This window comes from Rutilus rutilus, assembly GCF_951802725.1.
Source record: "Rutilus rutilus genome assembly, chromosome: 23".
Lineage (NCBI taxonomy): Eukaryota > Metazoa > Chordata > Actinopteri > Cypriniformes > Leuciscidae > Rutilus > Rutilus rutilus.
The window spans coordinates 20584153-20596989 of record NC_140233.1 but is presented as its reverse complement, the minus strand read 5'-3'; the positions used below and the strand labels follow the sequence as shown (position 1 = coordinate 20596989).

The 12837-nt window shown below is 38.8% G+C and overlaps 1 protein-coding gene across 1 annotated transcript; it reads left to right on the top strand.

The window, feature by feature from the left end:
• The first annotated feature begins 6624 nt into the window (after positions 1–6624).
• On the top strand, positions 6625–12529 carry LOC311282861 (uncharacterized protein). Its single transcript, XM_084396927.1, has 6 exons — positions 6625–6695; positions 6819–7003; positions 9759–9913; positions 10110–10573; positions 11909–12114; positions 12200–12529. Exons 1-6 carry the CDS (start codon positions 6680–6682, stop codon positions 12404–12406), a joined length of 1233 nt encoding a protein of 410 aa, XP_084253053.1. The 5' UTR covers positions 6625–6679; the 3' UTR covers positions 12407–12529.
• The last annotated feature ends 308 nt before the right edge of the window (positions 12530–12837 follow it).

Below are 12837 nucleotides of genomic sequence, written 5' to 3'. Positions count from 1 at the left end.
TGTGGGCCCTTCATGCTTGGCCACTCAACGGCTACCCCAGGACCTCCCAGAGGGCGTCCTGAATACTATTCTGGAGGCTAGAGCTCCGTCTACCAGACGTCTCTACCACCTTAAATGGTCAGTGTTTTCCAGCTGGTGTCAGGCTCGAAACCTCGACCCGTACACTTGTGAAGTGCCAATGGTTCTTTCCTTTCTCCAAGAGATGCTGGACGCGGGACGTTCCCCGTCAACACTCAAAGTATACGTGGCAGCCATCGCGGCTTTTCACGTTCTGGTGGCTGGCTCTTCTTTGGGAAAATGCGACCTTATTGTTCGCTTCCTTAAAGGAGCTAGGAGGCTCAACCCGCCTCGGCCGCCCTCAGTGCCGGCCTGGGATCTTTCACTGGTTCTACGGGCCCTGAAGGGACCTCCCTTTGAACCTTTAAGGTCAACGGACCTAAAATCCCTTTCCCTGAAAACCGCTCTTTTACTGGCACTGCGTCAGTCAAAAGAGTAGGGGACTTACACGCGCTTTCCATAAGCGCTTCCTGTCTTGAGTTTGGCCCTAACGACTCTAAAGTCCTTTTAAAGCCAAGACACGGTTATGTGCCTAAAGTGCTCTCTACTCCGTTCAGAGCACAGGTAATTTCGCTGTCAGCTCTCCCAGCTTCGGGGGAAGACAGTGATGCTCACACGCTCTGCCCTGTTAGAGCGTTGAGAATTTACTTGGAGCGTTCAGCCTCATTTAGACAGTCTGAACAGCTCTTTGTCTGTTTCGGGGGCCGAACCAAGGGGTTGCCGGTCACGAAACTCACGCTATCCAGATGGATAGTTGATGCTATTGCTCTTGCATACACCTCACTGGGCCTCTCCTGCCCCATAGGTGTCAGGGCTCACTCTACGAGAGGCATCGCCTCCTCGTGGGCTTGGACTAGTGGTGTCCCTATTGAAGACATTTGTGCGGCGGCAGGCTGGTCAGCTCCGTCCACATTTGCAAGATTTTATAACTTAGAGATCCCGGCTTTACAAGCACGAGTTCTCTCCATCTAACCCTGGCTCTCTGGATCCAGGTTAGTTCTCTAAGTTGTAAGGGAACTTTACATAGGCTGGCCTTTTTGCCCTAGTCTATGTACACGCTATATATCTTTAGGCCCGATGTTCTGGTCTGTGGTATTCTGGCTACTCTTTCTATCCCGGGATCCCTGGATTAGAGTAGTCACGAGACTTAGCACGGCGTTTTAAAAAGTGTTCCCACAGCGTTTGCAACGCAGTACGAGAGAACGTTCTCGTAAGGGAACGTACTTGGTTACTTACGTAACCTCGGTTCCCTTAGAGATAAGGGAACGAGTACTGCGTTGCCCTGCCGTGCTATTCTCGAACATCAGGTATTTTCGTTCAGTCGATTAGACCTGTTTTATGGCGAGATTTCTCTGTATTTATACTCTCCTGCCACGCCCTATTGGCGCGCTCGAGTATGGCAGGGCGCCAAGCTCTCTGATTGGTTCGCGCGCCTCTGCTCTCTCGCCATTGGTTCGTGCAGTTGCCTGCAGCACAGCCTATCAGCTAGCTCGCACGAGCTTGATGCTCTCGCTTATGCTGCAGCAATGCGTTTTAAAATAAAGGCTTCAATATTCTCGAGAAAAGGAGTTTTCCCACAGCGTTTGCAACGCAGTACTCGTTCCCTTATCTCTAAGGGAACCGAGGTTACGTAAGTAACCAAGTACGTTTTTATAGTATAGAGGTATGACATAAATGTCAGGCTGCATTACATAATATCCCCACTATTTGATTGGTTCTTCATATGCAAACCCCTCTGTTACTAGGTAAAGCAAACTCTGATCTTGTGGTGACTTCATCTGTAATCACAAGATCCTAACAGACTGTCTAGTTTCATTTCCCAAAACTGTGTTATTTTTACATACATACGCACACAGTCAAAGACACAAGTTTTCCATTGGTTTCGTACAGTACATCCTGTTCCAATGTTAGATGTTAAATAAGGTTAGATGTTAAAAACATGATTAGTTTAATATACAGTTTAAAATCTCCACGACACAAACAAAGACATTTTTACATTAAAGAGTCAAGGGTCAAGAGCACAACTAAAGCAAACGCTAACCACCATCATGGTGACTTTAAAATACAAAATATGATTTCTTTAAATCTTTAAAATATTAGTTTTTTCTGTGTTATTTCTCGTAATCATGTCATATCCTTATCGCAGGAAATCACTGGGTGTTATGTTTTACTGTTCAGTCTTTTCATGTTTTGCTCAGAGTTTTTGAATAACAACTGCACCACACCTTCTCCGGTCAGCGAGATTTTCATGGAGGACTTGCAAAGAGTCACATCAGGAACTGAGACACAAGCAGGATCCACAGTAATTAAATATTCAATGATGAGTCTAAGGAAATCATAACTGCCTTCACTGAAGAAACAACCACCTAACAAGGAACATAGAAAACACACATGGGTTGATGATAGAAATGAATACTACAGAAAAAAAACCCATGTAATTTCTACATTAAAAAACAAAGTAAATTCTATATTAGTACTCAATTCAAGCTTGTAGATATTAAAGCATTAATGTCAACATCATAAGATTAAGTATAAATACTACTTTTCTGATACTGTTGTTCCCATCATGCACTGGGACTTGAATAATTAATAAGGTTGATTTTTTCAACTGTTTTCCTGCTGTATTTACATTGCTTTATTATTGATTTTGTTGTTAGGTTTAGTAATTTGCTATTTTGTGACGTCTGGACTTCATTTTCTATTCAAAATGACACATTTATACTCAAAAACGGTCCATCGAATGTTACCGTCATTGTGTATTGTGTACAAATATGGAGGTCTCTGTGTTCAGCTGCAGTGCTAATTTTTATTATATAAAGTATTTTTTGCTTTTAGAGTAAAAGCTGTTGCAACGTAAACTTCGACTAAGAAGAAATTACTTAACCTTTTACTGGCCAAGTTAAAGTTATAATTTTACTTAACTTAATTAAGTAGAGTGTACTTAATTCCATATGTGAAGTTTACTTAAAAAGTCTTTGCACACAAGCTAAAATTCCACATACTGTAGGAAAATGAAAGCATTTTTTTTTTTTTGCACAACTAAATATTATATTATATTATATTATATTATATATTGTATTATACTATATTTGCTGTTATATATATAGTACAAGTTGCTGTTGTTCCCAATTGCTTCCACTTTGTTATAATACCACTAACAGTTGAACATGGAATATTTAGTAGTGAGGAAATTTTCACGAATGGACTTATTGCACAGATAGCAACCTATCACGATACCACGCTTGAGTTCACTGAGCTCCCATTCTTTCACAAATGTTTGTAGAAGCGTCTGCATGCCTAGGCGCTTGATTTTATACAACTGTGGCCATGGAAATGATTGGAACACCTGAATTCAATTATTTGGAGGGGTGCCTTTATAGCTCGTGCCTCGGATGCTCTGCCAAAAACTAACAAAACATCTGTTTGGTTTTGATTATCATCTCTATCGCAGTCACACTCACGTGACATTGCAATTCTTCATCATCATCACAGTTTATTATCTGCATGTGTTTTAAAGCCATATCTACGGTGGCCGAGAGAGCTCAACGCGCTGCAAATGAAGAAAACGCATGCAAACAGAAAAAAACGCATGCAAACAGAAAAAAAACGCATGCAAACAGAAAAAAACACATGCAAATAGAAAAAAACCCACCAGCGAATAAGAAAACATCTTCATCAGTTTTACAATTCACGTGCGTCCCAATACTCACAACACAACCAAATACGGAAACGCGCTGCAATTACAGAAACGCGCTGCAAAAGTTCACAACACAATCAAATACAGAAACGCGCTGCAAATAGAACAGAACACAACGGAAATGTTTCCGGGGAACGCAATAAGTGACGGACCCGGCTAGGACGTGCGTATTACAGCTGTCTACTTTTATTATTTATTTATTTTTTGCAAAACATACAAAGATGACACGTTTATGACATACAACTTTGTATACAATATAGGCCTACAAAATGTATATTTGCGATATGTTCAATGCCATAAGAATACTAAAAAGAACAATGAGCTGAAGACTAAAATAAATAAATAAATAAAAAAGATAGAGAAAAAGAAAGAGGAAAAGACATTAATCTATACATCAGTTACATTGAACACATTTTGTCATGTTATGTTAAAATAAGTTTCATAATAAATGTTAGAATGTAGCTATAGGTCCAAATATGAGACGGCAAGTTTTAAAGTTGAGACACTCACACAAAGATAACACATATTTTAAAAACTTTGTTGTATAAAATGTATATTTATTTGCAACAGTTATGTTAACAGCATTAATACTATATTTCTGGTAAGAACAGCTGATGGACACGCACTGCGTTGTCATGGGAACATCCCAGGTGAAAATAATGAGGAAATTACGTTGTCTTTCGTTGCTCCCTTCATCAACATAATGGCACACAAGTGCCCCGCTCCCTCCAAAGTGCCCAATTCAAGGGCTCTGCCGTCTGCCCTTTTAAGAGAGTAGGGCATAGGTAAAGCCAGAACCCGCGTCTCTCTGGTAAAGCTCGCGAGCCGTCCGTCCGTCACTTATTGGGTTACCCGGAAACATTTCCGTTGTGTTCTGTCCTATTTGCAGCGCGTTTTTGTATTTGGTTGTGTTGTGAACTTTTGCAGCGCGTTTCTGTATTTGGTTGTGTTGTGAACTTTTGCAGCGCGTTTCTGTATTTGGTTGTGTTGTGAACTTTTGCAGCGCGTTTCTGTATTTGGTTGTGTTGTGAGTATTTGGAGCACACATGTGTTGTGAAACTGATGAAGATGTTTTCTTAATTTGCGGGTGTTTTTTCTATTTGCATGTGTTTTCTTCAGTTGCAGCGCGTTGAGCTCTCTCGGCCACCGTACATATCAGTCTAAACCTCTGATATATGATTTTCTGAGTGCACACATCCAAAGCACGTCAGCTGTCAGACGATGCGTCCTGTGAGTATTGAACTAAGTTCTGCTTCATGTCTTATTGTGCTTAAACTTAAATACACACAAGGTTATGTCAAAAACACACAAAGTTGACAAACACAGTCGGTTATGTCTGTGAATGTAAACCGCAAGTAAAGAAATCGCATGTATATGTACGATCTGTGTATTAAAGTGAAAGCAGCGTATTATACAGTACTGCTATTTATGCTGTTAAAATGAATAAAAAAACAAAAGAAAAATAGAAAATCTGTCACTGCTCTTGATTGAATAACTTTAGTAGCTAAATAAGAATACATATCTTACTTGAATGCTGCTGTTAAATGCTCTGGTGACGAGACAAACATGGTGGACTGTGTACAGCTCACCCAGGGCGGGGTTTATAGTCCGTCACAAAAAGCTAGAATCTGTAAATGGCTTGTTCTGAAACATTTCTTATGATTTATTATTATCCCAAGGCTCCTGATGGCCAGTATGGGCTTGCAAACCTAAGAATTTCAAAAATGCACAAACTTTGGACAAAATCAAGAGTACAATGGCAGCTCATGAAGAGCAAATGCTGTTAAAACTGTTGCAGAAACACAAACAGATGCTTTCATTTGGCTTTTTTAATGGTTTATTTTTATTTTTTCATATTTCTAAATGTGTAAATTTTTGTTTTGCGATGTAAAAAAGCTCTTTTCAACTGATTTGTATACACATCCTTTGAAACAGGACATAAATACTTTGATCCTTTAATATGTTTTAACAGTCTGATTTTTTCTTTGTTATTCAAAACTTCAGATGACTTTGATCAATACACAATCATAGCTAAAACATTTAAAATGTTCTATTTTCAACAGAGGGTGCAAAAGAAATTAGGAAGTTATAATTAGCCTATATATTGCAATAAATCATTTGTTTTAATTTTAGAATTAAAAAAAATTAAATGAAAAATTATCATATGTGGTAAATATAGAAATATGCAAGCAAAAACAATGCTTGTTCCCAAAACACTGTGTGCTTACAGAAACTGGCCAACTCACCAGCAGGTCCAGACTGGCCACTTGGATAATTCCCGGTGGCCAGTCTGGACCTGCAAACCTAAGAATTTCACAAATGCACAAACCTTTCTTGGGGCAAAGTCCGACAATGGCAGCTTGTGAAGAGCAACTGCTGTTAAAACTGTGAGTCATATGAATGTGATCATAAACATACTGTTCTCATATGTGAAAACCAAATAATGCATCCTTTAAAATGGGATAAAACGGTTTGATTTATTTGAGCCTTCAGAGATGGTACCCTTCACAGACTGAGTTACATGTAATGTAGAGTAAATGATTCCTTTAAAAGTAAAGGTAGAGTGCAATGAATCTCCCTTTAAGGAAAGGCAAATGCACTGCTTGAAATAAGAATGTTTGATTTCAACATTTTAAAAAGTTGATATGAATGATAACAGTTGCCGATAAAAGGGATGTTGAAAATAAGTCTCATCCTGCCTGACCCCAGAGATCCCACAAGGCAAACCCCCAAGTGAACAAACAATTTTAAGGAGGTGCCATAGAGTATAAATTCCCCATGCTGACACAGTCAACTACATTGCTTAGAGATTCATTCATCTTACAGGTAACTTTTACTGACCTCTCTCATTTATTGTTGATTCTTGTCTCGTGATAGTGTTGTTGTTTTTCAGTGTTTTCCAGGTACTTCCTTTACAGACAAAAAATGTCAGAGAGCCAAGGTGGGTAAAAACTTCTGAATTGTTTTTCACCGATAAAATGTAAACATCTCACATGATGTTGTTAATTGACACACGTCTGCGCAAAACCATCAAGTTGTAACTTTCACATTTGTAATTCTACAGAAATTGAGGTCGCAAGTAGCCCTGAGTTTATCAAGGAGCTTCTTCCATCTGCTCAGCGGACAGCTCTGCTCTACCATCTCTCTTATCTCTGTTTGGCTAAGTTCCCCAGGTTGGAGAGGGTTCTCCGAGAGCGTGCTGTTGAAACTCAGCTTCTCTTTGGGTCTTCTGAGGCTCTTCTGCTGAAGGTAAAGCCAATGTTCTTTATCCATTTCTTTTATTGCACACCGCATCCAATAACACTCTTAAAGACTCCAAAAGTATGTTTTCACAGAAATGCCATAGAAGAACCATTTTTGGTTAAAGTCCCTGTAAAGGCAATTCTACAAAAAAATTCTAAACACATTATAAGTGCTAGAAATGTATTGCTAAAACATGTTACAAAGACTGAGAACTGTGAAGTACTAAATTGTGGAGTTAGACCGTTTAACAGTTTTTCACCCTTGCTGTGAGCCGGATTTTTTGGGCGGGGCTAAAACGGGGGCTCGATGACGCACTGCGACCCCCTGAGCTTGATTGGGCCCCTACTTGATGACGCACGGAGTCACTAAGCCTATCGCTCAATCGCGAGTTACTATCAGACAGCCTACAGTTTGCTAGCTACTATGCCCACGGCTCTGCTATGCCTTCGTCGTGTAAATGCGTATTCCCTGGATGCAATCACTTAGAAAACAGATCGGTGTCCTTATTTAAATTTCCGAAAAATGATCATATCAAGAAGAGGTGGATTTATCTTGTGAAGAGCTAACGTTACCTTGATGGAGAGCTGATGATCACCACCACACCCGCCTCTGTAGAGATCAGGATAGTTTACTTTCGTTGGAGACAACTGGAATTCACTGATAATCCGCTGTTACTGGTGAATGGGGCCGAACCGACTATCTCCCGCTGTCCGCTTCGGCCTTCATCCTCCCGTCGCGCCGACATGCACGAGCTGTGCGCGAGTCATATTTCCCGCGAGTGGGCGTGGTTTCAGCGCAGCCAGCGGACACGCCCCCAGCGTTTGAGAGCTGAGACTACTGCTCATTTTTTCGAGATTTTGATAGCTTATTTTATTTACTTGGCGGCTTTTTTAATCATTGAAATTGGGCTGGGTGGCTAATAACACATTTTTCGGTGGTATGACAAACTCAGAACACATACTTAATTTTGACTTTACAGGGACTTTAACCAAAGAAACTTTCAGTGAAGAGTTCTTAAAAGAGCCATGTGAAGAATATTATACAAATCCAAAGAACCTGTTACCAATAGAACCTTTTGTGCAAAGAAAAGTTTTATGGATTTAAGTGCCAATAAAGAACCGTTATCTTTAAGAGTGTACTACCGTCAGTCCAAGAGATGAGTGCATTATTTTAAATATTGCCAAGATCTGTCCACCATTCTCCTCAACGAGAGAGATGGCAGTCATCAGGGACGTCACTAGGATTGGAAGACAGGGGGGGCTTAGCCCCCAGGGTATTTGTAACTTGCGTTTGCAAAATCTTTGCACTCACATCTAGAGCTACACTTATGTCATGCTAAGTTAAGCATTTCTTGTATTTTGCTTGTTCACTCTAGCTACTAGACTGCAGTTTTCCATAGCAAACCAAAATATCCCCTTTCCTTTACCTCAAGAAAACGTAGCTAAAGGTAAGCAGGTAATTAAAAACAACTTACAGTTTCACTCTGTATCACGACACTTAGCAGTACCAATCTTCCTTTCACCATAGCCTACTGTGCGTTCACACCAAACGCGAATAGCGCGTCAAATTCGCGTCTAGTTGGACGCTTGAACATTTTGAATCCATTCGCGCGTCCAGAGCTAAACTGACGCACGTAAAAAGCAAAAGTTTGAAGCGAAATTGACGCGCCTAAACGCCTCATTCGCGCCGCAGGACCTCCAGACGCACGTAAAGTAAATCACTCGCGCCAGACGCTCTATTCACGTTTGGTCAGGTGTGAACGCGTGTGTATCGGTGTGTGTAGGCGGGAGGGTGCATAACTTCAGACCAGAGCCATAGAGAGAATTCTTGATACATCGAATTGTTATTGCTGTTCTTATTATCATTTAGGGGGGCTTAAGAACATTTTGGGGTAGCTTCAGCCCCCCTAAAATAGGCCTAACGACGTCCCTGGCAGTCATTAAATGATTTTAAAATCTGCAGTGTTTAGATGAATATTTAAATATGAAATACATTCTATCTCTCAATTACACAACAATCACATAATACAAATGTTTAAGGAAGCTTCTGATCACAGAAATCTGCAATCACAACCTGATCTCACGGCAATTCGTACATATTTTACGAGGTGGCTGATTTGTACGAATTCATACAACCTAACTCGTACAAATTCGTACAATTTTTACTAAATCGTACATATTTTACGAGTTGCCAAATTTTTATGAATTCGCACGAATGACCTACCCATGACCCCGCCCCTAAACCTACCCATCACTAGGGTTTAGACAAATTGCATGAATTTGTACGAATGAGGTTGAACAAATTAGGTTGTACGAATGAGGTTGTACGAATTCGTACGAATTAGCCACCTCGTACTCACTCATACGAATTCGTATGAATTGATTGTGAGATAGCGTTGGGTATTCATTCTACTCAAGTTTATTTGAAAATGTTATACCATATAGATCACTTCACTCTGATTGAGTGAAGGAATGAATGAGAAGCAGACCCCTAGAGCAAACCCACCTATTACGTAATCATCATGGACTAATGACAGTTCGAAGGAGTTTACTAGCCGCCACAAACTTCTCTGGAATGTTGGCTTTGGTGAGCTGTTTCGAACTACTGAAATGAACTGAACTTATTTCAATAAGATTGCAGCCTAATCTTTGAACTGGTCATGAGACACTATATTCCATTGATTGATTGATTTTGACTAGATGTTTCCTATGTAAAGTATGAAACGTGGATAAACAATGTAAGTATTTCTGCTGTCTTTCAGTGTGCGGCCACAAGTAAAAACCTAGTTTCCACACTTCTGCCAGCGCTGAAGGTTGCCGTTGAAAAGGATAAAAGCATTTTGGCTATTAAGTCCCTGGAAAAAGCCAGAGTATGGATCACTGAAATTGTTGACAAAGTGGGACAGATGGTAGACAGGTAAAATGTTTTAGCATAAGAAAGTTTAGTAAGATTTGTTAAATTTTGCATATCTGGAACACTTTCAATACGGCCACTGCCAAAAGTCCTCTGGATGAAACAGAACGTCATCATGTAAATCAAGTGTATATCAGTGTATATCAATATTTTTTACTGTGCTTTAGCTCACGATTAATCTGAAATCTGTTATCGCCAGATATGAGAAACACAACCACAGTGTGGCTTCCTGCACCAGTGATGTGATTCTTGAAAAGTCTGAGACAGAGAGAAAAAAAGCACAAACTACTAAGGAGATAGAGGCCCAGGAGAAGGCGGTGAGAGATCTCGATGATCAACTGAAGAACAACAATGAGAAAATTAAACAAATTGAGGCAAAGATTTCAGAGAAAAACCAAGAGCTGTATAATCATGTCAAAGAGTCTTCTAGCAAAAGTAATGGTCTGGGTATCCTGTCTGCCCTTGTACCATTTGTTGGACCCATTGTTAAATCAATTCATGATGCTAAAACTGGCCCTGAAACAGCTGCGAAAACCCAGGTTCTGTCCAGCGAGTTGACTCAACTCTCCATTGAGAAGTCAAGTCTAATGAGCAAGGAGTGGAGCATCCATGTCAGGATGACGGATATGCAGCTGAAGTTGGCAAGCATGAAAATAGAAAATGGTAAGATTCTTGGTGACACTTTATAATAACTTTCATTAATTAATCATTAACAATCATTGCATAATGTTTTACAGATCATTAGTTAATATATATGCACATAGCTAGACATATGAGATAATGTGCCTGTTAATGTTTAATGAACTTATTCAACATTACATAATGACTAACAGTTATTTTTTTATGTAAATTGAAATGCTGATATTTTATTAAACTTTCAATCAGCATGATCAAGCACTTTTTAAAAAATCTACAAATGACTGGTTTACAATGATTAAAAGCTTCATTGATAAATTATTAAAAACATTATATAATGCTTAACAGATCATTAGTTCATATATATTCAAATAGCTATGAAAAAGTAGTGATAATATGCTTGTTAATATTTAAATGATCTGTTAATCATTAAATTATCAGATTATTAATTATCAAATGTCATTAAACTCCAATTCATGAGTTACCGTTACAAATGTTGTGATTTTTTTTTTTTTATAGTAATTTTAAGCACTTCACACACTATTCATGTTAACATATTATTCTATAACTCATGACAGTCTGTAAAGGTCACACATTTGGTGTGGAGTGTATGCAGGCTAGTTTTCTAGTTTTTTTTTTACTATTTTTCAAATGAAAATTTCCTGAATTATAAATCAATTAAATTTAGCTTTCAAACAATGTAACAAACGTTACTGTTTATAAGTAGCACTTCCGAAAACTTATAGGACTTTTAAGAACTTTCTGGAATTTATCAGAAAGAGAGAGAGAGAGCGCTTTATGAGCAAACAACTCAACTTGATACATGATATTTGTTTCAGTAGCAATATATAATGTTACACAAGATAAGTGAAACTACCTCCCAGAAGAACAAGGCTATCTGGGCCAATAATCTAGTGAGATTTCAGCAATCAGAAGAAGAGGAAGTGTGCCTTTAGAAGAATCTTCATTACAAGACAAGGGCAGAATGCCACTCCAAATGCAAATTATTGGACAATACCAGTTTCATTAGACTTTTGAAGCCACAAAATTATGGAAGAATGAATTGAAATGGAAAATTCTATTTATTCTTCCATAATTTTGTGACTTCTATGGATATTTCCACTATTTGCTCCATTCTTCCTTTGATTTCTGCTCCAAGAAACTGGTTCCGTCCAGTAATTCTCATTTGGAGTGGCATTCTGCACTTTTCTTCTAGTGAAGATTCTTCTACAGGATTCCTCTAAAGATGGACCAGATTCTTTCACTTAAAAGATCAATCATGCTCAACACATTCCCTGATTTACACCAGAAGCCTCAGAGTGATCTCTCATAATTAATGTCTGCTTCATATTATTTCTAAAGGTTCAATACCCGACCCTGTTCATCTGAATGACGTCCAAAAATGCCTTTCCCGAATCCAAAACATTCTGATTCAGCTTCAGAAGTTCTGGGAATCAGTGGGTGTAATGCTGGAGGCTCTCAAAGACGAGACTTTTGCTAGTGAACACTTCATCGAGGAGATTGAATTGAAGGAGATATTTCTGGACTCTATTACTACAGCACAAGGGGTAAGGATTGCAGGATTACAGAAATTGTTTTCACCTTGATTGTATTCTTTTTTCTGTGATTGATTTTGTACCTCAAATCTTTCAGCATTGGAAGGCCTTCGGTGAAACCTGTCTGAATGCAAAGAGCATCTTTAGCATGCAGACTAAAGATGCGTATAAGTTCCTGGAGACCAGCCCATCTGCACTGACACCAGAGCAATGGAAAAAAGAGTATGAAACTGTCATAGAGGATCTGAATAAAATTAGTCCTGACCCCTTCAATCCCGAAGCACCGGCTCCCATTGCTCCGTAATGTACAAACTTAAGAAGTCTTTACAGTATAAACAGAGTACTGTACATACCTATAATGTTTCAGGCTTACTGCTTCGAATAAAACATTTGTTATTTCTGATGCTGTTTTAATAAAACCTTTTCATTTCAAATGATTTTCATTTCTAATAATAAAATTTATTTTCATTGGGGTTGTAATACAGCGGTTGATCATCCAAATGCATATAATTAGAGTATAATAATAATTCAATAAATGATAGCATGAGAAACCAAGACTCACCACTAATAGCATAACACGGACAACACCAAAGCATGAACAAGAGAACATGAGTGTATAAATACTTGTGGAAATTTATATAATACCTTATTGCTTGACAGATCATTTATGATACTGCCCAATGACATGGTTCTATCCAAATTTTGCCCTCCATCTTGAAATGCACTTATGTAGAT

What these genes read in the sequence shown, in the direction of transcription:
- LOC311282861 (XM_084396927.1), top strand. An exon ending in GTGGGACAGATGGTAGACAG is followed by an intron (nt 9,914 to 10,109) that starts GTAAAATGTTTT and finishes TGTTATCGCCAG; the next exon opens with ATATGAGAAACACAACCACA. An exon ending in CTATTACTACAGCACAAGGG is followed by an intron (nt 12,115 to 12,199) that starts GTAAGGATTGCA and finishes CAAATCTTTCAG; the next exon opens with CATTGGAAGGCCTTCGGTGA.